The 25,268-nt window shown below is 65.4% G+C and overlaps 6 protein-coding genes across 6 annotated transcripts; 2 read left to right on the plus strand and 4 right to left on the minus strand.

Moving 5' to 3' along the window:
• Window positions 1-13,686: 13,686 nt before the first annotated feature.
• On the minus strand, window positions 13,687-15,054 carry EMIHUDRAFT_219861 (hypothetical protein; the record flags this gene model as incomplete). Its single annotated transcript, XM_005758147.1, has 2 exons — window positions 13,687-13,947; window positions 14,581-15,054. 2 exons carry the CDS (start codon window positions 15,052-15,054, stop codon window positions 13,687-13,689), a joined length of 735 nt encoding a protein of 244 aa, XP_005758204.1.
• A 316-nt stretch (window positions 15,055-15,370) lies between these two features.
• EMIHUDRAFT_219862 (hypothetical protein) lies at window positions 15,371-16,752 on the minus strand (the record flags this gene model as incomplete). Its single annotated transcript, XM_005758148.1, has 3 exons — window positions 15,371-15,844; window positions 16,044-16,160; window positions 16,381-16,752. 3 exons carry the CDS (start codon window positions 16,750-16,752, stop codon window positions 15,371-15,373), a joined length of 963 nt encoding a protein of 320 aa, XP_005758205.1.
• Window positions 16,753-18,432: 1,680 nt separating this feature from the next.
• EMIHUDRAFT_219863 (hypothetical protein) lies at window positions 18,433-18,755 on the minus strand (the record flags this gene model as incomplete). The annotated part of the gene is made up of 2 exons (XM_005758149.1): window positions 18,433-18,514; window positions 18,670-18,755. 2 exons carry the CDS (start codon window positions 18,753-18,755, stop codon window positions 18,433-18,435), a joined length of 168 nt encoding a protein of 55 aa, XP_005758206.1.
• Window positions 18,756-19,059: 304 nt separating this feature from the next.
• Window positions 19,060-20,223, minus strand: EMIHUDRAFT_438891 (hypothetical protein). Its single transcript, XM_005758150.1, has one exon. It carries the CDS (start codon window positions 20,195-20,197, stop codon window positions 19,271-19,273), a length of 927 nt encoding a protein of 308 aa, XP_005758207.1. The 5' UTR covers window positions 20,198-20,223; the 3' UTR covers window positions 19,060-19,270.
• Window positions 20,224-22,028: 1,805 nt separating this feature from the next.
• On the plus strand, window positions 22,029-22,790 carry EMIHUDRAFT_68881 (hypothetical protein; the record flags this gene model as incomplete). Its single annotated transcript, XM_005758151.1, has 1 exon — window positions 22,029-22,790. A coding segment is annotated over one exon (762 nt), but the record flags the coding sequence as incomplete, so codon positions are not given.
• Window positions 22,791-24,254: 1,464 nt separating this feature from the next.
• On the plus strand, window positions 24,255-25,214 carry Lhcf35 (light harvesting protein). Its single transcript, XM_005758152.1, has 2 exons — window positions 24,255-24,406; window positions 24,502-25,214. Exons 1-2 carry the CDS (start codon window positions 24,263-24,265, stop codon window positions 25,045-25,047), a joined length of 690 nt encoding a protein of 229 aa, XP_005758209.1. The 5' UTR covers window positions 24,255-24,262; the 3' UTR covers window positions 25,048-25,214.
• The last annotated feature ends 54 nt before the right edge of the window (window positions 25,215-25,268 follow it).

The raw sequence follows: 25,268 nt of genomic DNA on the forward strand, positions 1-25,268 counted from the left end.
CGTTGCGACGTCGGCGTTGCCCCCCACAGTTGCCGCCACCGTTGCTGCTCTGACTCTTCGCGGGCACTTTTGGGGGAACCCTTCTGTGAAGAGGGCCTGTCTAGACAGCTGTCTAGACAGCTGTCAAGACAAAACTACAAGTTCAAACTTCAAGTTCTCAAGTTCTCTTAGTTCTGCTGTCTAGACGCACCCCCCCCCCCCCAATGGCAAGTAAAGAAAGCGGCATGTGGGTGGGTGGGTGGGTGGGTGGGGAGTGGCCTCGGCAGCGCCAGGGGTGCTGTCAGGGGTCGTCCAGCCACGACTACGAGACTTTACTGTGAATAGTGGAGCCATGTGCCACTGTCTGGACGCTGTCTGGACGCTGTCTGGACGCTGTCTGGACGCTGTCTGGACACTGTCTGGACAGGCTCAGGGCTGTCTAGACATGTGTGGGAGCTCCACAAACCAGGTTGCTCGCGGCCTCGCCTTTGCGCCCAAGCCCGTTCCTCCCGTGCCCGACCCGGTGAATGACCCCGCCTGGCTGATCGCCACCTCCGGCTTCTGTTCGAATCTCAACGTCGTGATGAAGGAGCGAGACATCGGGGCGAGCGAGATGAAGGGCGATACCGCGGCGCACTTCATCGCCGACATCTCCTTCAACTACTACCCGCAGACGGCGGTCAGATTCACCGATTTCCCTCACCACCACGCGATGACCATCGAGGGCGACGCGGCAGAGGCGGACGCGCTGGTCTCGAGCTCGTGGGACCACAAGAACATCGCGCTGCTCGAGCCGACGTCCACTTGCAGCGCCGACGAGCAGGGCAGCCAGGCGTGGGGCATCTCTGTCTTCAAGGTGGAGGAGCACCGCCCTTGCGCGGACGGCGAGACTGCGTGGGACGGACATCCCTGCGTCCACTACTCCGGCTACGTCTCGGCGGCTACGTCCAACTTCGTCAACGTCAACGAGGGGCGCTTCGTCTGCCAGCTGTTCGTCGACTCGGTTGAAACTCGGCATCGGTCGAGTTTCGACTCGGCAGCGGCAGCGATGTTCGGCGGTGGTTGAAACAACCCACTTCTATCGAAACAACTCACTTGATGGAACCAACCCTCCGGCCGGGTTTCACGAGCTGCGTGCCTCTTCTCCCCCAATTCTAGAGCTAAGCCATCGCAGAGCAGATGTGAATGAGCTTGCCTGCGGCGAGGGCGGTTTTGGAGCTAAGTGCCTCACCGTCCTCGCAGGAGTCGCTTGGGCGGCTCCCGTGGTGTACCTGTGTTAGAAGTGCCAGTGCGCGCCAGTCCCGTGCCTAGTGTCGTGCAACGAGTAAGCTGTGAACAACAGTTCCTTCAGCACCCTCAAATGTACGCCCTTCGGGCACCTTCCACACGCGCCTACGGGCACCCCAACACTCCCACACGCCGAGCCACTCGCTGCCGGCGCCCTGCATGACCCTCTCCACGCACACCGCGTGAAACTGCACGTACGTCCCCTTTGAGAGCTGTGCCATGTGCGTCTGCTCTGTGCTGGCACCGACCCGGCCGACGACGAGCCCGAAGCCGAAAGCATCGAGGCCATGGCTGTCCCGAGCCGCCCGCACCAGCCACGCGCCTCTCGCACCACCAGAGCCAGGCGCACGACCACTCACGCCGCGACGCGCGCGCCGCAGTGCACCTCTCACTGAAGTCTGCGCCCATTGCACAGGCGCCTGCACCTTCTTCAGGCACCATACCGCACCGGAGCGCGACGCGCCCGGCAAGACGCTTCACCGCGAGGCGCGCGCGGCGGCACGCCGCGCGCGCAGGCCACCGAGCACGCTCTCCGTCACCCGAGCAGGGCTGCTGTGCAGGCTGCATGCAGCCTGCACAGCAGCCCTGCCTGTTCTGAACCATTCAGCCCGCGTGCTCCGCTGCGCCCCTGCCGCCTCGCGCCTGACACGACGCAGATCCTGCACTGCACGAGGCGCGCGCGTGGCACGCTGCGCGCGCACTCCGCCATCCGTTCAGTTTGCTGTCCAGTCAGCCTGCACACAGCACAGAGCACATGAAAAGGAACCCAAGGTACATGTGCACGCCGCGCAGTCCCCGCGACAGTCGCCTGCCTCACGTCGAGCCCGCGCATGCCGCACGCAGTACTGTGCGCACTGTATCCATGGTATATCTTTTTGTCACAAAAAGAAAACAAAAACCGTCGTCGCCCCATTCGAGCAACGCCCCGGAGCGCCCAGAAGTGTGTAGCACTTCTCGGGTCCGTTGGCCTCTTTCGTAGGGAAGAATTTTGATACCCGTCAAGACGCCTGCTGGGGGCAGCTTCGCGATGAAGCCGTCTGCTCCCCACTTGTCAACAGCAGGCGCTGGCGCCATCAACGTATCAACGTTCCTCCCTAGCACCTTCGACCCCACCGAAAAAGAAGGGGGAGAGTGCTCGCCACTTAAAAAATTCTGCCGGCCTACGTAGAGAGAGCATGTCGGTCGAGAGTCTTGTGACAGGAGACAAAAGGCCTGGAGAGATAGACGGCCTGTACGACAAACGGCCTGTACGACCAGTGAGGTAAGGTAAGGTAAGGTAAACTTCTCCACACACACGAGGTGGTGGGGCAAGGGGGGGCAACCCTCGCGTCTCCACGTCTGACGACAGTGGTGATATCATAACAAAAAGAATTCCCAAAAGAAAACCATCCCTCTGTCCTATGTGCGCTATGGAGAGAACGCCGAGTACCAGTCGAGAGTACCAGAACACCAGGGGGCAAGTGACAAGTGTGTGTAGCACCTTCGACCCCACACCGAAATGAAGGTGTCGCCACACCAAACCGGGCGCTAGGAGAGGTGAACTGAAGGCTGAGACAACGGAGGCCGAGCCTGAGTGGGCGCCCGCGGCCCGCGCGCCCCCACACAAGCAAGCCTCTGTCCTTCGGCCCACTCCGGCGATCGTCCGTGGGCGACCACGAATAACACGAGGATCTAATCAATGCCCTCACCACCCGACCCCCCTCTAGGGACGGGCCATCTCAGCTAGTCTCGCACTTCCAATCGGCCGCCCTCGCGCGTCGCCTCCGTCGCCACTCCGATGCCCATCCCTCTGCTGCCCGCCACCCTGCTGCCCACCGCGCCGCTCCCCGCCGCTAGCCGCGGGGAGGGACGCCTCCGCTCCCGCATCCTCCGCCTCCTCCGCCTCCACCACCTCCACAGACTCAACCTCAACCTCCATCTCGTCGTCGCTCGAGGCGGCTTTGCAGTTGAAAGCCCTCGGCCGCCGTCACCGGAACGATCGTCTGCGAGGAAGCCAAACCCTGTTCTCGAGGCTCGCCTGCCGCGCCTGCCGCGCCGGCCGCGCCTGCCGCGCCTGCCGCGCCTGCCGCGCCTGCCGCGCCTGCCGCCGGCTCCGCAGCTGGAACCGTGACTACTGGCTCCACCGCCGCTCGCTCCGCCGCCTCGACCGCCCGCGCGTATGCCACCGCCGCCTCCACCGCCTAATGTGTGCCAGGAAGCAGGTAATGCCGACCGGTGCGCAAATCGGCTGTCTTGCCACTCGCGGCCGTGAGGCCGTGTCGAAAGAGCCAACGAAAATGCGCCGCCCGCCAATAGTACCGGATGCTTCGAAGCGACCAGGTCCTCGCTCAACGACACCGCGGTAGCCGCTCCGGTTCCTGCTGTTGTCGGCCAAGTGCAGCCGCAACCCCTGCGCCTCCTCTAGCACGGGCGCCCTAGCTGCTGTTGTGGGCGCCGGCCTCGCTGCGCCTGGCGCCGCCGCCACCGCCACCGCCTCCACCACCTCCACCGCCTCCACCACCTCCACCGCGCCGCCCTCCTCCTCGTCGTCGTCAACCGCGACCAACACCGCCACATCCACCTCCACCGCCTCCTCCGCTGCCGCCTCCGGCGGCAGCTGCAAACCCTCCGCCTCCACCACCGGCGCCGGTGCCTCGCCCTCTTCCTCTTCCTCCTCGCCCTCCTCTGGCTGCCGCGCCACCGCCGCCTCGTAGGCCACCGCCGCCTCCACTGCTGCGCGTAGGCGACCGTGCCGCGCGTACGCCACCGCCGCCTCCACCGCCGTGCCGAAGACGCCGAGGTAGACCTGCCTTCCGTTCACAACGCGCCTTGCCTGAAAGCGGCCCCTCTCCAAGCTCACGCCCGTGTAGCCCGTGGCGTTGCTGCTGGACATGTGCAGTTGAAAGCCCTCGGCCGCCGTCACCGGAACGATCGTCTGCGAGGAAGCCAAACCCTGTTCTCGAGGCTCGCCTGCCGCGCCTGCCGCGCCTGCCGCGCCTGCAACGCCTGCCGCGCCTGCGGCGCCTGCCGCGCCTGCCGCGCCTGCCGCCGGCTCCGCAGCTGGAACCGTGACTACTGGCTCCACCGCCGCTCGCTCCTCCGCCTCGACCGCCCGCGCGTATGCCACCGCCGCCTCCACCGCCTAATGTGTGCCAGGAAGCAGGTAATGCCGACCGGTGCGCAAATCGGCTGTCTTGCCACTCGCGGCCGTGAGGCCGTGTCGAAAGAGCCAACGAAAATGCGCCGCCCGCCAATAGTACCGGATGCTTCGAAGCGACCAGGTCCTCGCTCAACGACACCGCGGTAGCCGCTCCGGTTCCTGCTGTTGTCGGCCAAGTGCAGCCGCAACCCCTGCGCCTCTAGCACGGGCGCCCTAGCTGCTGTTGTGGGCGCCGGCCTCGCTGCGCCTGGCGCCGCCGCCACCGCCACCGCCTGGTCCCGAGCCTGGGCCCCCGCATGCTCGCGCGTAGGCATCGCCGCCTCCACCGCGGTGCCGAAAATTCCGTCCACCTTGCGCTGCGCCTTCAAGCGGCCGGGGGTTTTCTTGTGGCGGGGCTTTTGCCTACTGCTCGCACGGCTGCTGCTGCTGCTGCTGCTGCTGGATTGCCGCGGCCTGCCCGATGTCGGGGGCGAGAATGGCGGAGGCGGAGCAGCTGGGCTCGCCTCCTTGCGCCGCTTGGCCTCTTCCTGTTCCTCTCCCGCCGCCTGCCTCGCAAGCCACGCTCCCGCCTCACTCCCTGCCAACCTTTGCAGCGCCTCATCCATGCCCTTTCTGGGCCTCTTGCCCCACCTCTTCCTCGGCTCTTTCCCCTCGCGAATGCGCCGCACGGCGTGTTCCGCCTGTCTGACGTACAAGTGTGGCCTGCACCTCGCCCGTTGGTTTTTCATCAGAATGTGTCTGAACTGCTCCGCCGCGTCCCGATGCCCCTTGTTGCCTTGTTGCTCGGCGAGACGCTGCGCGTACCGATCCATGCACACTATCGCGCGGCGCCGGTGCTTCGCGTCCAGGTTCTGCAGAACTCCCGCCAGCGCCCCCCCCGCCGTGGGTGCGCTCGCCAACTCGGTCAGCAGCTCTAGCGCCGCACGGGTCACCCGCACTCCCGGTCGCACCTTGTCCGTCGCGGCGGTGATCGCCTCAGCCAGCTCATGATCCATCTTGAAGTGCCTTGGGTCCGCAGTCCGTGCCTCCTGCACAAACCTCTGAAGCTCCTCGGTGGTCCAGAATGCGTCCGCTGTTGCAGGAGAGGCAGTGGTGGCGGCGGCGGTGGTGGCGCCAGCCCACTGCGCACGGTTCTGCTCCGTGTCTGGGTCGTAACGGGGAACGGCATGTCGCTGCCGCTTCGGCCGGCCTTCTTCCGTCATCGACTGGGCACCTCTGTTTTGAAGGTGGCGGGCCGCGGAGAGACGGTTGAACGCACGAACGCGGCGGAGTCACAACGACTCCCGAGCAGTGATGGCCACGAGAAGAAAATGATGAGATCGCCCTCCAAGCGCAGTCCGACTTGAGGCGGGTGGAGTGTCTGTATTGCCGCGGCGCCCCTGTCGGTTCGGAGGCGGCCGCGCGCTTGGTGCCACGTCGACCGGCTGCTCTCGCGGCGCCGAGGCGTGCCGCTTCGGTCATGTCACGCGCGCTGCGAGGTGTCTTTTGGCAGGGGCGGCGCCCGACGGATGGCTGTGAAGGTCTTCAGTGACCACTCACAAGCTGTTCCAAGGCCCGACAGAAATGTACTGTCAAAACTTTGTTCAAACAAAAGTCCTGGCCCGCGGCCCCCACACCCACAATGACTATCAATCCAGGCTGCGGGTGAAGGGCAAAACCGCGCCGCTGCAGAACGGTTTTTGCAAAACCGCGCCGCAGCGGTACGAAACTGCGCAGATGCAGTCCAGGGGTGGTAAGGACACTATGTGTGTGTGTGTGGCCGTAGACTAGACGGCTGCGCGGTCGTCGGTCTTCAACAGCCCCCCATCCTCGCATCGGGTAGCGAGGCTGAGGATCTGAAGAAGCTAGACGACTCCTACATCTCCTACTATCGCGCGCACAATTGCGCAGCCTCCTCAAGGGTGGAGGACGAACATACAAGTGACTCGGGGAGCTCCAGGAGCGCCCATACTGCCGGTTGTCGACTACATTTGATGAAGGGGAAGTCGGCGTTTCCCCTCTGTGCCGTCCTAGGCGGTGTCGTTCATGATCTCCTTGCGGAACGACTCGAACTCCTTGCGCGGGAGCGGCTTGGTGAAGAAGTCGGCGAAGTTCTTGAGGCTCTCGACGTACTCGACCTTGACCTCCCCGGACTCGACGAGCTCGCGAATCTTGAGCTCCTTAGGTAGCGTTCGCACGCTCGCACGCCCCATTCTGCCACGGCTCGTAGGGGCAGCTGTTGCGGAGGGTGATGCCGTACTTGAGGCAGAGCTCGCGCACGGCGCTGGAGTTGAGGACGACCTCGTTGTCGCAGAACGCAACTCCTCCGCGGAACGTGTGGCCGTCCTTTCCCTCGTTCTCGGCGAAGTACTTGCGCAGGTAGGCAGGCGTCTGGCCCTTGGTCTGCAGGATGTACGGCGTGATGGTGCTGGTGTGCTCGTCGACGACCATGAGTGCGTAGCAGTGCCCATCGACGCCTACCACACCCTTGGGCGACCAGAGGTCGTAGTGCGACGAGCCCCCGAAGCGAGTGGCCAGTGGCCGGCCGGTGCTGCGCCGCGCGTGGTACTTGGCGTTCGCCTGCAGCGCGGCGTCGTCGAGGCCCTCGTTGCGGTCCATCTTGGAGAGGTCTGGCACGCCGTCCGCGATCTTGCTGAGGTCCTTTAGCGCGTCGCCGGAGATGCACAGGGCGTGCCGCCAGAAGGTGCCATCCGTCGGGCGCCGCCCCGGCTTGCCGCGCACGATGGCCTTGGCGGCGTTGGCGCCGACGGATGCGCCGAGCGGCATCAGGTGGATGTTGAAGTCCTCCCCGAAGTAGATGGTCTGCCCGGAGGGGTAGTTGAAGCGTGGTGGGCAGAGGTCGAAGCGGACCACGATGTTCTGCGCCTTGCACTCTTTGACGCTGACGAGAGGCATGGCGAGTCCGGGCGCGTACAGCGCGTTCACCCACTCGGTGTTCACAACCTTGGTGTCCTGCGGCTTGGTCGGGTCAGCCAGCGCGAAGGCGTACGCGGTGCCGACGCCCTTCGCCTTGAGGTAGTCGTTGTTTGCGCAGCGGATGTAGATGGGCTTCTCGGGCTCGCGCCACCCGTGAGGGAAGTAGTCGGGCGTCGGGAACATGTTCATGCCCGCCTTGGAGTCGACGCCAGCGGCATACGATCCCGGCATGTTCACACCGGCGGTCGTGTCGTACGCGTCGACGACCTTGACATGCCCGACAAGCGCGTGTGCCTGCATCGCGTCCATGCGCGCCACGTACATGGCGAGCATGATGCACGTGTACGAGAGGACGAGCGGGACCGTCTTGGGCACGTCGATGTCATTCACCGCGCGGAACATGTCGCCCGCGACCTTGCGGTAGATCGGCTGGAGCGGGTCCTCCTCGATGGCGTACTCTGCTCCGCCACCTGAGCCAGTCGCCGGCCCGGTGGACAGCTCGAGGGGTAGTGCGGTGACGGACTCGACCATCACGCCCATGTTCGAGGGCTCGTCCACGGCGTCGGCCACAGGCGTGCCGATCGAGGCAGGCGAGCCCATGTAGACCGGGATGAGGCACGCGAGCAGGACGAGTAGGATGGAAGCGCCGATGTACGGGCGAGGCAGCGCGGTGACGAACGAGGTGAACTTGACCCACAGCCCGCCGCGCGCCCGTGCCTCCGCCGCATTGCGCGCCGCCGTCTTGGCCTTGAGGATGGCGGGCGTGTCGGTGGGGTTGGAGTCGGGGAAGGTGTCCTCGACCTGGTCGGTGCCGACGCCAGCGACAAAGCCGCCGACGATGCCGTCCGGGTCGAACGTGCGGGTGACAGAGTCGGCCAGCGCCGCCCGCACCTCCTCGTGGTCGGTCGCGGTGGAGTCCGACTTCTTGAAGGGGTCGTGCGGGAGGGTGCGGCCGGGGGACTTGGCGCACACCTTCTTGTACGAGGACTGGGCCATGCGCACCTTCGTCTCGTGGTCGATGCGGTCGGGGAGTTCCTCGAGCACCTTGGCGACAGGGACCCCCTTGCAGATGAGGTCGCCGATGCACTTGCCACCGTGCAACCCATTGCAGTGGGGGCACGGCTTGCGCCCAGCGGCTGCGCGGCCGCCGCGGTCCCCGCCGCCCTTGTCGGACTTGATCTGCGCCTGGAGAGCGGCGACCTGGGACTCGGCGGCCGCGAGCTTCTCCTTGAGCACGCCTTGCGAGGCAATCTCCGCCTCGAACGCCGCCTGCGCAGCCGCCTTGGCCTCGTTGGCGCGGTCCGCGTTGTCTTGGTCGAGGATGCCCTGCATCGCGAGCGTGGACGCCTTGAGGCCGTACGTCTTGCCCGATTGCGCGGCGAGTTGGCGCTGTATGCCGATCTGCACGCGCATGTTTGCGCCGAGCGTGGCCCCCTTGGCGGCGATCGCGTCGAGGATGTATTCCTCGATCACCTCGTCGGGGAGGTGCCACTGGGAGTCCTTGAGCAACTTGTTCGCCTGCTCGATGCCCGTCTTGAACTTGGCGAGGCTCGCGGACGTGAGGTCCTTGAGAGCGTCGGGGGAGTACGCCTTCTCGAGATCCGCGCGCAGCGCCTTCGTGCGCACGTTCTTGGAGTTCGTGTCCTCCGACTCGATGAGCGACTTGATCGCCGCGATGCCCTTCTTGATGTCGTCGTAGTGGTCGGCGTCCTCGTCCGCCAACATCTCGGCGAGCGTGTCGTCGTCCTTGACGGCGTTCTGCAGCGCACCGTAGAGTTGGCGCGACAGAGTCACCGACAGGTCCTTGAAGAACTTGTCGATCATGGCCGGGATGAGGCCGTCCGCAGTGCCGATGTTCTTGTAGCGCACGTGCAGCGCGACCGCCTCGGCCTCGCGCTCCGCGCCCGGCCGGATGGTGCCCACCTCGATGATGTCGAGGAGGTACTTGTGTTGCTTCGCCGCGGTCCGCAGGTTGCGGAACCACTCGTTGAACTCCCGCTCGGAGCTCTGTTTGTAGGCCGGAATCACCAGCTTGTCCGTCGACGACATGTTGTCGTAATGTCCCGGGGATCGTTGCCCCGCCGCTACCAACTGTGAAGGTCTTCAGTGACCACTCACAAGCTGTTCCAAGGCCCGACAGAAATGTACTGTCAAAACTTTGTTCAAACAAAAGTCCTGGCCCGCGGCCCCCACACCCACAATGACTATCAATCCAGGCTGCGGGTGAAGGGCAAAACCGCGCCGCTGCAGAACGGTTTTTGCAAAACCGCGCCGCAGCGGTACGAAACTGCGCAGATGCAGTCCAGGGGTGGTAAGGACACTATGTGTGTGTGTGTGGCCGTAGACTAGACGGCTGCGCGGTCGTCGGTCTTCAACAATGGCACCTTCTGGCGGCACGCCCTGTGCATCTCCGGCGACGCGCTAAAGGATCTCAGCAAGATCGCGGACGGCGTGCCAGACCTCTCCAAGATGGACCGCAACGAGGGCCTCGACGACGCCGCGCTGCAGGCGAACGCCAAGTACCACGCGCGGCGCAGCACCGGCCGGCCACTGGCCACTCGCTTCGGAGGCTCGTCGCACTACGACCTCTGGTCGCCCAAGGGTGTGGTAGGCGTCGATGGGCACCGCTACGCACTCATGGTCGTCGACGAGCACACCAGCACCATCACGCCGTACATCCTGCAGACCAAGGGCCAGACGCCTGCCTACCTGCGCAAGTACTTCGCCGAGAACGAGGGAAAGGACGGCCACACGTTCCGCGGAGGGGTTGCGTTCTGCGACAACGAGGTCGTCCTCAACTCCAGCGCCGTGCGCGAACTCTGTCTCAAGTACGGCATCACCCTCCGCAACAGCTGCCCCTACGAGCCGTGGCAGAATGGGGCGTGCGAGCGTGCGAACGCTACCTGCGGCAGGATCGTGCGGGAGATGATGGCGCGCGCAGGGGGGCATGGCGCCACCCAGCTCTACCAGTACTGGGGCTACGCCTGGGTGTACGCGGCCACCATCGCCAACGCCACCTTTGCCGTGCGCGACACCGGCAAGTCAGCGTACGAGCTCAAGACCGGGCAGCGCCCCAAGATGAACATGTTCTACCCGTGGGCGTGCAAGATGATCGTCAAGTCGCCCCCCCACCTTGTGGCGAACGGTGTCTCACCCACGGGCGAGATGGCGGCCTTCCTCGGCATCTCGCGCACTTCGCCCGGCTGGAAGTACGTCATCACCGAGGGTCCGCGCAAGGGGCACATCGGCACCACCACGCAGGCGACCTTCTGCGTCAACGAGCTCTGGAATGGCATCGAGTACCGTGCTCCTACCTCCGACCTCACCCCGACGGACATCGAGGGCGCGTGGCCGGAGCCTGTGACCGCGGACGAGACGCCCGACGAGTCTGACAAGGCTACGCTCGACAACAACGTGACCCGCGGCGACTCCGTCTTCCTCCCCACCACCGACAACCACGCCGGGGGGCTGACCCTCGACGAGGAGGTGGTGATCATGCCAGACCCGGCCAATGACGGCAACGTCAACCCGCCCGCAGCGGGTGCGCCTGCGCCGCGCACCACCCGCAGCCGCGGCGGCGTCTCGACGGGCGAGTACAACAACATGCTCAACGCCCGCCTCGCCGCCAATGCCACGCCCTTCGGTATCTGGGCGGCTGCGGCGGCCGCATCCCCATCGACGTCGGTCTACCGCAACACCACGGATCAGTGCGTCGCGTACATGTCGAGCGTGGACGGCCAGATCATGCCCATGCCGGACAACATCGTGCCCAAGCACTACAAGGACATCGCCAACATCCGCGACCCCAAGCTGCGCGACGCGTGGTACAAGGCGTATGACACCGAGTTCCTCGGCCTCATCCAGAACGGCACGCTCAAGCCCATGCGCCGCCCCGCCAAGGTGCGCGTCCTCCCGCTGAAGGAGATCGCCTCCCGGAAGTCCGACGGCCGGTGCAAGTGGCGCGGCTGTGTCATGGGCAACCTGATGCGGCCCGGCGTCGACTTCACCAAGACCTTCGCGAGCGTGGTCCGCTACGGCACGACCCGCACCGTGCTCAACGTGGCCGCGCAGGAGGACATGGAGCTCATCACGTGCGACCAGCCCATGGCGTACACCTGGGCGGAGCGCGGGGAGGGCGAGACCTGGTACTGCGAGATGCCGAAGGGGCTCAAGGGCAAGCCCGAGTACTGCTACATCGATCCCATCACCGGCGAGGAGAAGGACATGGTGTGCGAGGTCGGCAACCTCTACGGCGCACCATCCGCAGGTAACGCTTGGTGGAACCACGTCAAGTCCATCAACAAGGCGTTTCCTGGGCTCGTTCAGTCCGAGGCGGACCCGAGCTGCTTCATCCTCACCCGCAACAGCACGAAACTCATCGTCGTCATCTACGTGGACGACTTCGGCATCTTCCACTCCGGGACCACCGCTGGCAAAGCGCTCGCGCACGAGTACATCGAGCACTTCAACAAGCACGTCGGCAAGCCGCTCAAGGTCCACGAGGGAAAGGTGCACGAGTTCCTCGGGCTCACCATCACCAAGACGCAGACCGGTTTCAAGCTGTCTGCCAGCAAGTACATCGACATGCTGCGCGCGCGCTTCTTCCCCTCAGGCGTCACGCACGCGGGCTATGGCGCGCTGCATGGCTTGGCCCGACGCGAACATCGAGGCCGCCGCCGAGCGCTGCCTCATCTACCTCATCGGCACGCAGGACCTCGGCCTCCACTACGAGCGCGTTGCCGACCCCAAGCTCTTCGGCTGCTCCGACGCGAACTGGTGCACCCGCCAGAGCACCTCCGGCTGCGCCTTCAAGATCGGCACCGCGATCATCTCGTACTTCTCCAAGAAGCAGGGTCACATCTCCCTCTCGACGTTCGAGGCCGAGATCTCTGCCGGCACGCTGGCCGCTTGCGAGGCGGTCCACCTGCGCTCGCTCCTCGCGTCGCTCGGCTACAAGCCCAAGGGCCCGACCGTCATCAAGATCGACAACACGGCCGCGCTGCGCGTCGCCGAGGACCCGGTCATGCACGACAAGACGAAGCACATCCTGCGCAAGGAGCTCAAGATTCGCGAGCTCGTCGAGTCCGGGGAGGTCAAGGTCGAGTACGTCAAGAGCCTCAAGAACTTCGCCGACTTCTTCACCAAGCCGCTCCCGCGCAAGGAGTTCGAGTCGTTCCGCAAGGAGATCATGAACGACACCGCCTAGGACGGCACAGAGGGGAAACGCCGACTTCCCCTTCATCAAATGTAGTCGACAACCGGCAGTATGGGCGCTCCTGGAGCTCCCCGAGTCACCTGTATGTTCGTCCTCCACCCTTGAGGAGGCTGCGCAATTGTGCGCGCGATAGTAGGAGATTTAGGAGTCGTCTAGCTTCTTCAGCTCCTCAGCGTCGCTACCCGATGCGAGGATGGGGGGCTGTTGAAGACCGACGACCGCGCAGCCGTCTAGTCTACGGCCACACACACACACATAGTGTCCTTACCACCCCTGGACTGCATCTGCGCAGTTTCGTACCGCTGCGGCGCGGTTTTGCAAAAACCGTTCTGCAGCGGCGCGGTTTTGCCCTTCACCCGCAGCCTGGATTGATAGTCATTGTGGGTGTGGGGGCCGCGGGCCAGGACTTTTGTTTCGGTCGCGGCATGCCGCATCAATCTTGCCGCGCCCGGCCAGCTCGTTCGCGAGCCAGTCCGGGGCGACCGTCGTCGCCACGGTCCCCTGGGGAACTGTGGCGTACACCTTGCTGGGGCCGCGTCGATACCCGTCGTCCCTCTCCGGGGGCAGCGAGTATTCGACTCCTATGTTGGACCCGGCCTGGCTGCGCGCCTGCGCAGCTGCAGACCGCAGCCCGGCCACCACGTACTCGATGTTCTCGCGCAGCTGCGCGCGCGGGGCCTCCGCGCGCTCGGCCTCGCTCGCGGCGCGCTCGCCAGCCTCCTTCGCCCGGCGCTCCTTCTGCCGGATCTTCTTGGCCTTGCGTGCCGCGGCCCGAGCCGCGAGCTGCTCCTTGGTGAGCTCCTTCTTCTTTGGCGCGGTGCGCTCGACGTACGAGCGCTCCGCCGCCTGAACCGGCTCGCGGTCGCCCGCGGCCTTCTCGTGCTTCAGGTCGATCTCGATGGTCGCGTAGCCAGGCCTTATCAGCCTGACCTGCGACGCACCTGCGATCCTTGCGACCATCACCGCGTCCTCCAGTTGCGCGCGATCGGAGCTATTCCAGCGTCCGCTGCGCATCCCCGGCGGCACGACGGTGGCCGGCGCTTGCGCACCAGCCCCGTCCGCCACCGGGTCCGCGGCCGCGGTCCCTGTCATAGCTACGCGCGCCATGGAGAACGGCGGGCACTCAGGGTGAGTAGACTGCGCAGTCTACTCACCCGGGTGGGTGGCGGCTCATATAGTTCGACAAGATGCCGAGGAAGGCCGCCATCTCGCCTGTGGGTGAGACACCGTTCGCCACAAGGTGGGGGGGCGACTTGACGATCATCTTGCACGCCCACGGGTAGAACATGTTCATCTTGGGGCGCTGCCCGGTCTTGAGCTCGTACGCTGACTTGCCGGTGTCGCGCACGGCGAAGGTGGCGTTGGCGATGGTGGCCGCGTACACCCAGGCGTAACCCCAGTACTGGTAGAGCTGGGCGGCGCCATGCCCCCCTGCGCGCGTCATCATCTCCCGCACGATCCTGCCGCAGGTAGCGTTCGCACGCTCGCACGCCCCATTCTGCCACGGCTCGTAGGGGCAGCTGTTGCGGAGGGTGATGCCGTGCTTGAACCCCTGCCCTCCGACCCCTCCGACCCCTCCGACCCCTCCGACCCCTCCGACCCCTCCGACCCCTCCGACCCCTCCCAACCAGCCCTCCGAGCCTATGCGCAGTCGCGGTCAGTCGGTGATCCCCGGCATTGGATTAGTACAGTCGTTGCAGTGCGCTTTGTGGCTGTCGGGCTTCTTTTCATCTGACCCCTCTGGCCTACGCCCTCTACCATGGGCTCTAACGGCGTTGGGCCCCGGCGGTCTACGGCCGCCCGGCACACCCCGCCGACGGTGACACACCGTGTGGCACACGCGCGCGCGCCGGTGCTGAGAGCCGTGCGTGTGGCGAATCAATGGGGAGCCTCGCGCCACATATAGGACCTTCTCAACCCGAGAGTGGAGAGGCAGGGCCAGAGAGCGGTCAGCATACGAAAATAGTCAAAAAAAGAGAGCCGGGTTATGCGACTGCCCGGGCCAAAACGTAATCAACGAGCCAAGCCACACACGCTACAGCACCACGTCGCTCGCCCTCCAGTACGACTCGCCGTAGTCCCACAGCAGTTCCTCGCCTGGCTCGATGTCGCGCAGCGCCTGGAACCACACCCTCGGCCGCCCGTCCATGCCCTTGAGCAGCGACTTGACGCGCAGGTTGGCGTCGGCGCCGTGGTTTAAGAAGCGCGTCCAGTTGGCGGTCGCGTACTCCTCGCTGTCCACGAAGGTGTCGTCGCCCACCCTGAAGATGTAGTCTCCCGAGCAGCCGATCCCGAGCGCGCCGCGGCGGCGCAGCCACGCCTCGTCGGCCTCGCACCAGAGCGCGTGCGCTCGCGGCGCCGCCTCGTACCGCACCTCGACGTCCCGCTGCGAGAGGATGTCGCCCGCATAGTCGCCGACCGACACCTCGGCGGGGATGTGGCGAGCGGCAAAGACGCCGTGACCCTTTCCCGGCGACGGCGCGATGCTGACGCCGTCGCGCTCAGCGAAGATGCGCATCCTGGCGATGGCGAGCGAGCGGGACGAGTCGGCGAGCAGAGCGGCGTCGCTGGCGGAGGGCGCGGCGGCGGCGGAGGCCACGATGCCGCCCGCTCGCGCGACGCCCGCGCGAGCGAAGGTGGAGGGCGACGAGGAGGCGGCCAGCAGCGAGAACGATGGCGCGACAGCGGCCGCCGCGAGCATTGTGAGATAAAGAAAATCGCTCCGCTGTTGCCTGCACTGTGCTCCAAGTGCTCCTCCAAGTGCTCCAAGTGCCTTCTCGACACCGCACCAAGTGCTATTCCGAAGTCTCAAACGGGGAGAACTTTCATCGTAGCTACAAGTGCCTCCACCACGCCCCCGGCGCGGCGACGCTCGCGTCGAGCTGCAGCGCGCTGGTCTCCTCGCGCGGGATGCAGTAGTGCTCGAGCAGCGCCGCGCGAACCCCCTCCGTGCACCCCAGCTCGGCCACTCGCTGCGTCGGCACGCGGCCGCCCCTCTTGAAGCGCGGCGAGGTGATTCGGAGCTGCGTCCCCGCCACCGTCACCTTCTCCTCGCGCAAGAGGCGGCAGACGACCAGCTTCTGACGCAGCGTGCTCCCCTCCGCCAGGCAGCGCTCCTGCGCGGCCGCAAAGTCCGCGAGGCACGGCGCCGCCGCCGCGCCAAACAGCTCGACGTCCGCCTCCGCCCAGCTCAGCCGCGGCACCCAGCCCGCCTCGGTGGCCGGCGACGGCGACGCGCGCACGTGCCACGGGTCGCGCCCCGCGTCGCGCCAGCTCTCAAGCTGGACCATGCCGTCGCCGAGCTGCACCTGCGCAGCACAGCGGCCAATACTGAAGCAAGAGCAGTGGCAGAGAAGGCATTGAGCCGAGGGAGTGGGTGGTGCAGACGGCACCGCCCCTGCGTCCCGTGTGCGAGCGCAGTGGAGGCGGCGCGAGTGCAGCCGACCACGTACCCTCCGGCGCTCGCTCGAGGGCGGGGATCTGAGTCCCGCATCTAGTGAGCCGAACCATGCGGCTGCGCATGCCCTCCGCCGTCACCTGCTCGCTCCCCTCCCCGACCGAGTAGCGCAGCGGCCCCAGCGGCGGCTCGCCAAAGCCGACGTCGACGAGGAAGCGCGCGTTGCCCTCGCCTGCGCACGGCGGGTCCACGATTTGAGCCGACGCCACGCACACGCATCGCAGCCAAGCGCCGGCCCTGCAGAGAGGCCGGTGGCAGCGCCGTGTCTCGGCGACATCTCGGCTGCATCTCGGCGACAGCTGCATCTCGGCGACATCTCGGCTGCATCTCGGCGACAGCTGCATCGCGGCGCCGTCTCGGCTGCACTGCGCCTTGCACGCCGCCGACGAGGAGGAGAAGGTGGGTGGGGTGCCGGCGGTAGCCGGGCTTGCCGCGATTGCCTCGCTCCCGCCCCGTCCAGACGCGGCACTGCAGCAGGAGCGTCTCGAGGCCGATGTCGCGCAGCAGCAGCGCGAATAGGCCATTCAGCTCGAAGCAGTTGCCGCCATGCCGCCGCGCGAGAAGCTTCTCCTGAAGTCTGGAGGGCGAGAGGGAGGGCGCCGCGTCGCCGCCGGCAAGGTGCTGTGACAGGTTGGAGAAGGGCAGCGTCGCGAGGTGCGCTTCCACTAGCGTCTCGAGGAGGGGTAGCGTTGGGCCGTCGGCCAGGCATGCTGCAGGAAGCCCGAGCCGTTCCAGATAGGCCTCAACGAGGGTCGCCATCCGTGAGTGCGTTCTGCAGACGTGAGCGCGCCGCGTGGGGCGCCGCGTGGGCCTCCACAGGTGGCAGAGGCTTGCGCCCGTGTCGCCGCGTTCGCTCCACGCCGGCAAAAGGCGGCGCTTGGGGTGTAAAATTCTTCTTTGATAGGTTTGGGGAATGAGGCGCCCTGCCGGGATCGTGGGAGATCGTCGACGCCGAGATGTACGCCATCTACAGCTTGGTGAAGGTAGGCCCCTCTAGTATAGCGGAAGGGGAACTAGGCCTACTGGCGACGACGGTCTCGGGAACCGTACCCATACTACTCAAAAGTACAACATACTACCACAAAGCACCACTAGCGATTTCGCGCGGAGGGCGTAGTGAAGCGCTGGGGCGCTCACTGTGTGTTATTCGGGTGGGGATCCATCAGTGGTAACCGGCTTTAGTCACAGATCCAAGCTCAGACGCCACACCAACACCACAAACACGCTCACTTCGCCGCTGCTGTAGAGGGCCCCCGGGGGCCCATACTACGTCGAAGTACGGACCCGATCTCGGCACTCACGGGCTGTCACGCGCCCGCGCGCGGCGCGGGCCGCACCGCCCATGCCCCCGGGTCACCGACCCCGGGGGGTCAGCGCCACGCTCGCTCGGCGGAGGCGAGGCGGCAGGCGAGGCGGCGGGAGGAGGAGGGGGGGGGGGGGCGATGGTTGGGGCACCGTGGCGACGACAAGTGGCGACGGAAGTGGACGAGGAGGCGGAAAAGGCGCGGGACACTCAAAAGGAAAAAAGAATTCACCGAGTAGAGGGGGCGCTCCGCTGCTAGGGGAAACCTGGAGCGCGGACTAACCCTCGGAGAGTATTCTCTAGCCCCGAGTAGAGGGGGCGTTCTGCAGCTAGGGGAGACCCGGAGCGCAGAACTAACCCTCGGAGACCCGTGTTATGGCCCTGCGAACGCGCACCCCCGGGGCTAGGGCTCTCTAGCCCGTAACCCGATCCCGATCACCCGGCCCGCTGGGTGCGCTTCTCAGCTCCCCGGCCCTGGATGTGAGGCTGCTAACTGCACTCCAAGTCCTCCAAGTACGGCGGTTCTCCGAGGCAGAGGAGAGCGAAGCGACAGAGGAAGAAGCGACAAGGGAGAGAACGACGAGAGTGGGACGACCGCGAGGTGGCATGAAGGTTGCAGCGAGAATCGGCGAGGGACTGCGAAGAGAGATAGGAAGAGGCAGACTCCCAAGGGTGGGCGACGGCTAGCGCATCACACCCCTCTCCTTAAAATCCCTGTGTGTGGTGGCGGCGTGCCGTCCTCCCATCCCTCCCTTGGGTTGTCTGTCTTCTTTTCCCCCCCCGAGGGATAGTTCTGCGCTGCCGGGTACCTGGGTTTCCCCTTAGTTAGCTGCGGAACGGAACGCACCCTCTATCTACTTCGGTCGGTCGGAGCTAGTACACAGCTCACAGGAATACTCTCCGAGGGTTAGTTCAGGTTGCTTTCCCTCCGCACGAGTGCGCCGACCCGTCGCGAGGTGCCTGCGCGGGGGTGATGTCGCGCCGATGGCTGAGTACGCGCGGCGTGAGCGGCTTTGCGCGGAGAGGCGGCGCGCGGGAGGCAAGGGTGGGCGCGCCGGCGGTCGAGCCACCGAACAATTCGACGTGGCGCAGCTCCGCGCCGGCGGGTACGACCGAGCAGATGCTGTCGGCGGCGGTCACGCGACGAGCGAGAGCCGCAGGCGCCCTCTGAGGACCAGGCGCACAAAAGCAGCGATGAGCGGCGCCGCGATCAGCCACCTGTGGGCGGTCACCGGGGTGGCGGTCAAGCACGCTCCGGGGTGGATCTGGTGCTTCTCGTATCACTGGTGGGCTGGGTGTGCAGCAGCAGCGCTCAAAAAGAGGCAAAAAAAGCGTGTGCTGTTTTGAGTGTCAGCTTTCTCGACGCACCGTACTCGGCCCCGCCGAAAAGCTGGCTGGTGGTCGCGCGCGCGGCGCGTCGGCGCGGCTCCGACTGGTCGGGCACCTCGGCTGGGTCCATCGGCACGAGAGGCCAGCCCCGTCGGGCAGCCCCGTGAGCTCATGATGCCCACCGCGAGAGGCGCTGATGCCCACCGAGATTCGCGCTCGTTTGGCCCGAAAACGAGAATTCCGTAGGGGGGGTGCTGAGTTTCGGTACCCTAGACGAGAGACTGCCAGTGAGAAGCTGGAGGCAGGTCTCTAGACTGAGATGAGACCGCCAGTGGAGTTGGGAGTCTCCACCGTGCCACCGCGCTGCGAACCTGTCGTGTCCCTTGTCAGGAGCAGGAGAGCCCCACCTGTGCCCCTGATCGTCCTTCCAAAATCCTGCGCGCACGCACGGGGACCCGTCCAAACACATAGAGGGGCACTTGGGGTCACACCCTACTCGTCGAGCCTCTAGCAACACTGTACACGTACAGTAGACAACCATACACCGACCTCTGCACACGACTCACAGCACACTACATATGTCTACCCGAACCCGCGCACACTTTCAACAGACATCAAACAGACCTCTCCGTCTTTCGGTGGAGCTCACTGGCACTCGGAGCTCCGCTCCTCAACACGCTTGATTCCATTCGCGCTCAGCAGCAGCCCCACAAAGTGGCCCGCCATGTGCTGCCACACCTTGGGCGACGACGCGAGCAGCCGCCGGCAGCGTTTGTCCGAGCCGAGCGCGTACTTGCACCGAACCGAGAGCGCCTCGCAGGGCGCGGCTCCCTCGACGTTGGAGAAGTGGTGCAACAAGCCAGAGTTGTTGAACACGAGCACGTCCTGCTCCTGCAACGTCACGCGGTAGAAGCTGCTCAGGCTGGCGAGGTAGTCGTGGTTGCCAGCCGAGCCGGGGATGTAGATGCTGTCGATGCCCGTTTTGAGCTTGATTCCGGCCGAGACGTGCTTGGGCGCGATCACAACGTCCTTGCTTCCGGTCCGCAGAAAGTAGAAGTTCACGCTCGCCGGTCCCATGTCTATGTGGGCGACGCCCGACTTGTAGTTGCCGAGAAACCAGAGCGGCCAGTATGCACGCCACGTGTGCGGCAGCAGCTTGTGGACGAGCTCGTCGATGCCCGGTATTCTTTTCGCAATCGGGACAGTCTTGACATGAATCGTGCCCTGAGCACCAGCAGCCGCGTCGTTTGCCGGCGGCGATACGTCACTGATTTTGCCAGAGCAGCGTCGCAGCACGAAAGGCACGCATCGGTCGATGTAGTCGACGCGCAGCATCGTCCAGTCGACGCCATCTGGATCAAAGACGTCTACTTCCAGCTGGCCGACGCACTTTGTGCTCTGCCGCGATTCGTTCGAGAAAACCTTGCCTCGGCGCAGTCGGTGGGCCGCGCAGCGAGCGGACGCGGAGAGCGCGTCGGAGGCGGCGATCGCCACGAAGCCAGCGGCGACAAAGGGAGTCGCGCAGGCCGACGCCACCTGCGTCACCTGCGTCACGCGTGGCTTTTCGGGCATGCTGCTGAACCTTGCGAACACACAAGGTCCATGCAAGGTGAGAGCCGCCGTGGCACTAGGAAGTGTATCACGCAAAAAAAAGAATTTAAAAAGAATTCTAGGGTTTTCTTATGGATTCGGGACGTACGGGCTCACCGGGGGAAGGCCAGTCGCAGTGGCAACCGGACCACCGCGACCTTCGACAGGGAGAGCCATGCCTCCCCGAGCCTGGAGAGGAGCCGGCGGAGGGGGGGGGCGAGCCGGGGACGATAGAGAGGCCGCGAGTGCGGGCACGACTCGCCGACCAGGGAGAGCGGGCTCGACCTCCCTGGGAGGGGAGGCGACACGACCCAATGCCGTCGCCCTCGCCCGGGGAGACCTCGGCCGGGCCGTCGACGCCCTCGGAAGCGGTGGAGCCGGGAGAAGCTGGCGGAGATGAAGGGCGGCAGCGGAGGAAGCGACACCAACAACGAGGGAAACGGCCACACCGGCCGTCGCATGACGCTCGTGAGACGAGCAAGAGAACGAATCAAAGGGGGTCGGAACCCTGGGAGGACAGGGGGTGAGCCCTCAGGCGGGGGGTCTACTCATCCGCACGACACACGACGCAGCCACTCTCTCCTGCTATCCGACAGACGCTGCTTGACCGACACGGGACGCTCTGACAGGACACTACTGAGACGACTACCTCTACTCCCTACCGCTACTACTCGACTGGCGGCGCTCGCGGCGCCACGCCGCCCATCCTCGGCCACGCGTTGCGCTGGGTGATCTCCCAGTTGCGCCTCGCAATGATGGCCGAGTGCTGCTGCAGGAGGCGCTTGCGCTCGTTGCGCACTCGCCACTTCTCGCCGTCGGTCCTCGCGCGTCCGATGCAGCTCAGTCTCGGCCTTGGCCTCGGCTTCGAGCTCCCGCTTCCTCGTCGGGTCCATCACCTCGTGTGCGACCGGCCTCCTCGTCGGGATGCGGTAGAAGCGCTCGCCGTCCGCCGCGCCGCGCGCCGTACCGCCCGCCGCGCCACCCCGCGCAGCGCCTGCTGCGACGCTCGCCCCGTCAGAGTCGGCGCCGCGCAGCTCATCCGGCGAGTCGTCGTCAATCGGGTGGCGGTTCGAGTCGGGCCCGTCGCTGCTGGGCCGCGAGCGCCGCTCGTCGTCGCGCCGCTCGAGCGGCCGCCCGCTGCGGCCACGAGGGTTCGCCTCTCTGGGCGTCGGCCAGCCGCCCCGCTGGCTGAGAGGCGACTCAGGGCTTGTCGGCAAGGAGGGAGGTGAGGGCGGTAGAGAGGGGGGGGTTGGCGTCGGCGTGGCGTCGGCGTCGGGGAGCGGCAGGGGGGCGGGGGCTGCTGGGCGGGAGGAGGGGGGGTGGAGGGGGAGGGAGGTGGGGGGGGGAAAGGAGGAGATGGCGGCGGCGGCGATTATTCTTTTTTCTGTTTTGGGTGAACACCGCAAATTGGTTGTGGCAACCCTTCCTGCGCGCCTTTTCTCCTCTTGTAGGGCGCGCTGAAAAAGAAGAAAAACTCCGGCGACAAAAACAAGCAACTCGCCCAGGCAGCGTGTCTCAAGGACATTTGCACGAGACGCTGAGAGCTCGCACAGTTGGAGAGGAGCCGCACGACCTTCAGCCACGAGAGATGATCGCAAAGATGCTCCTCCTCTCCCTTGCCGTGCGGTGTGAGGCGGTGGGCAACCCGCGCCGACGAACTGCGCGTCGAGCCGCCGACGTGCCAATTCAGTGCCCGGCTGGCGAGCAGCCAAACGACGAGAACACAGGCTGCGAGCAGTGCCCAGCCGGGACCTTCTCCGATGGCTCTGCTGTCTCCCCGGTGAGTCGCGTCTGCAAGACGTGCAGCATTGAAATGTACAACGCGAACGCATATCCCAACGCCGATCAGACTGGCTGTGATGAGTGCCCGGCTGGCGAGCAGCCAAACGACGAGAACACAGGCTGCGAGCAGTGCCCAGCCGGGACCTTCTCCGATGGCTCTGCTGTCTCCCCGGTGAGTCGCGTCTGCAAGACGTGCAGCATTGAAATGTACAACGCGAACGCATATCCCAACGCCGATCAGACTGGCTGTGATGAGTGCCCGGCTGGCGAGCAGCCAAACGACGAGAACACAGGCTGCGAGCAGTGCCCAGCCGGGACCTTCTCCGATGGCTCTGCTGTCTCCCCGGTGAGTCGCGTCTGCAAGACGTGCAGCATTGAAATGTACAACGCGAACGCATATCCCAACGCCGATCAGACTGGCTGTGATGAGTGCCCGGCTGGCGAGCAGCCAAACGACGAGAACACAGGCTGCGAGCAGTGCCCAGCCGGGACCTTCTCCGATGGCTCTGCTGTCTCCCCGGTGAGTCGCGTCTGCAAGACGTGCAGCATTGAAATGTACAACGCGAACGCATATCCCAACGCCGATCAGACTGGCTGTGATGAGTGCCCGGCTGGCGAGCAGCCAAACGACGAGAACACAGGCTGCGAGCAGTGCCCAGCCGGGACCTTCTCCGATGGCTCTGCTGTCTCCCCGGTGAGTCGCGTCTGCAAGACGTGCAGCATTGAAATGTACAACGCGAACGCATATCCCAACGCCGATCAGACTGGCTGTGATGAGTGCCCGGCTGGCGAGCAGCCAAACGACGAGAACACAGGCTGCGAGCAGTGCCCAGCCGGGACCTTCTCCGATGGCTCTGCCGTATCCCCGGTGAGTCGCGTCTGCAAGACGTGCAGCATTGAAATGTACAACGCGAACGCATATCCCAACGCCGATCAGACTGGCTGTGATGAGTGCCCGGCTAGCGAGCGGCCGAACGATGCGTTGTTGCCTACAGGCTGCGAGCAGTGCCCAGCCGGGACCTTCTCCGATGGCTCTGCCGTCCCCGCTTGGGAGGACGTCTGCAAGCCATATCCACCTCCCTCGATGCCTCCATCGCCTCCATCGCCGCCGGCCTCGCCACCGCCGGCATCACCACCGATCACCCCACCGGCATCGCCCCCGTCGCCTCCGTCGTCACCACCTCCATTTCCACCTCCACCTCCATCTCTGCCTCCATCGCCTCCAGCTTCGCCGCCACTGCCGGGTGAAGGTAGCAGCTGTGGCGCCGGCTGCGTGGGTGGCATCACTTTCGTCGGAGGAATGGTCGTAACATCAGGCCTCATGTTTGTGTTGTGGTTGGCTGGCGCATTGGGCAGTTGCGGCCATCCATCACCCTCATGGTCGCCATTCTCTACCGGCGCAGCCCCGCCATCTTCTCTGTCGCAGCATGAGGTGCAGGTTGAGGTGAAGCAGGTCTGAAATGAGAATGCGAGAGGTGGGCGTGAGTTTGTTTTCTACGTGAGTTTGTTTTCTATACGTGAGTACTGAGTTTGTTTTCTACGTGAGTTTGTTTTTACGTTATTGTTGTACTGAAATCTATCATGAATGAAACGAAATGAAGAGTCTTGTTTGGTTTTCAAAAATCTCTCTCTCTGACATGCATCATGTACTGGCGGTGAAAGATCGCGGCCATGAACACGCTACACGGCGGCGGCGGCTTTTATTCGTGGCCACGTGGGAACACAACTGTGCGTTCGCGAAGCACAGGAGGAGCACCACAGGCTCAGAGCGCTACGATGCCGCAAGTAGAGCCTTGGCCGCAGATTCTTATGAAACGAACTATGAAGCAATGCGCAAGAAGTCGCAGGGGCAAACCCCGGCTACTAGGACCGTGGACAGCACTCGACGCACGAGCCGTGATGATGACTCTCTCTCTCCGCCAGCGGCTAGAAGCTGGCGCCCCCAGCGCCTCCTCTGCGAGGAAAGCGACCGCCCGCGTCGCGACCAGGCGCGCCGACGTGCAGAGGCGCAGGCGAGAGGGGCAGCGCGCCCACTTCTCGCCCTTAGGCAGCGTCGCCCCGCGCGCGCAGCACCTGCCGCAGGCTGCTCTCGAGCAGCCGCCGCTCCTCGACCTCGTCCTCGAGCGCCTGCGAGGCGGCGGCCGCCTCCTCGAGGACGGTGCAACCAAAATCGGGCATGGCACCAAGTCGGCACCCTAGAAAGGGATCTGATCAAAATATTCCGCAGTTTCCGAGGAGTTACCTAGTACCGACCAAGCAACAACCATGCTCACTCTCAGCTCTCCTTTCGCCGCGGCCTTCGCCGCGCCCGGCCTTGCCGCCGCCTCGCTGCGCACGCGCCCGGCGCTCATGCAGGAGGCCGCCGTTGCCGAGCCAGAGCCAGTCGCGCCGCCGCCGTTCGACCCCAAGGCGTGCTTACGTCACCGCCATCGCCCAGCCTCGCACCGCTCTCTATTTCTCACCTTCGCGACGCCCCCTCACCCTCGCGACGCCCGCTGCGCCAGGCGTTCGCCCAGACCCTGCCCGGCATCACCGCGCCGTTCGGCTTCTTCGACCCGGCCGGCTTCTGCTCCTCGGATGGCGCCTCCAACGAGCAGGTCTCCGAGGGCAAGGTCCGCTTCTACCGCGAGGTGGAGCTCAAGCACGGCCGCGTCGCCATGCTCGCGGCGCTCGGCTTCCCGGTCGCGGAGCAGTTCCACCCCTTGTTCGCGACTGACGACGCGCCCAGCTTCTCCGCCTTCCAGCAGACGCCGCTGCAGACCTTCTGGCCGGTGGTCGTGGGCGTCATCGCTGTGATCGAGGTCTTCTCAGTCTTCACATTCGAGAACCCGGCGAGCCGCGACGCGGACGGCAACCCCGCGCAGCCGTGGACCATCAAGAAGGACCACGTCGCGGGCGACCTCGGCTTCGACCCGCTCGGCCTCAAGCCGACGGACGCCGCCGGCCTCGCCGAGATGCAGACCAAGGAGCTCAACAACGGGCGCCTCGCCATGATCGCCATCGCCGGAATGGTGGTCCAGGAGGGCATCACGGGCTCCAAGCTCTTCTGAGCGCGTGCTCAACCGGCCTCTTCGCTCTGGAGCGGGTGCGACGCGTGTGTCCCCGCCCGGCGCTAACCGCCCGCGGCTCGGCTGCTGACGCGCCCTCGAGAGCCCGCGATCTATTTCCATGTCGTGTGTTTGTGTCCTTGTTCGTACACCTACGCTCCGTGTTTGCCCCGGCTGCGACCCAGCAGCATCTTTCCACGTCCTCGTGGGGCGCCTCATGTCCG

The sequence above is a fragment of the Emiliania huxleyi genome (assembly GCF_000372725.1).
Source record: "Emiliania huxleyi CCMP1516 unplaced genomic scaffold EMIHUscaffold_88, whole genome shotgun sequence".
Lineage (NCBI taxonomy): Eukaryota > Haptophyta > Isochrysidales > Noelaerhabdaceae > Emiliania > Emiliania huxleyi.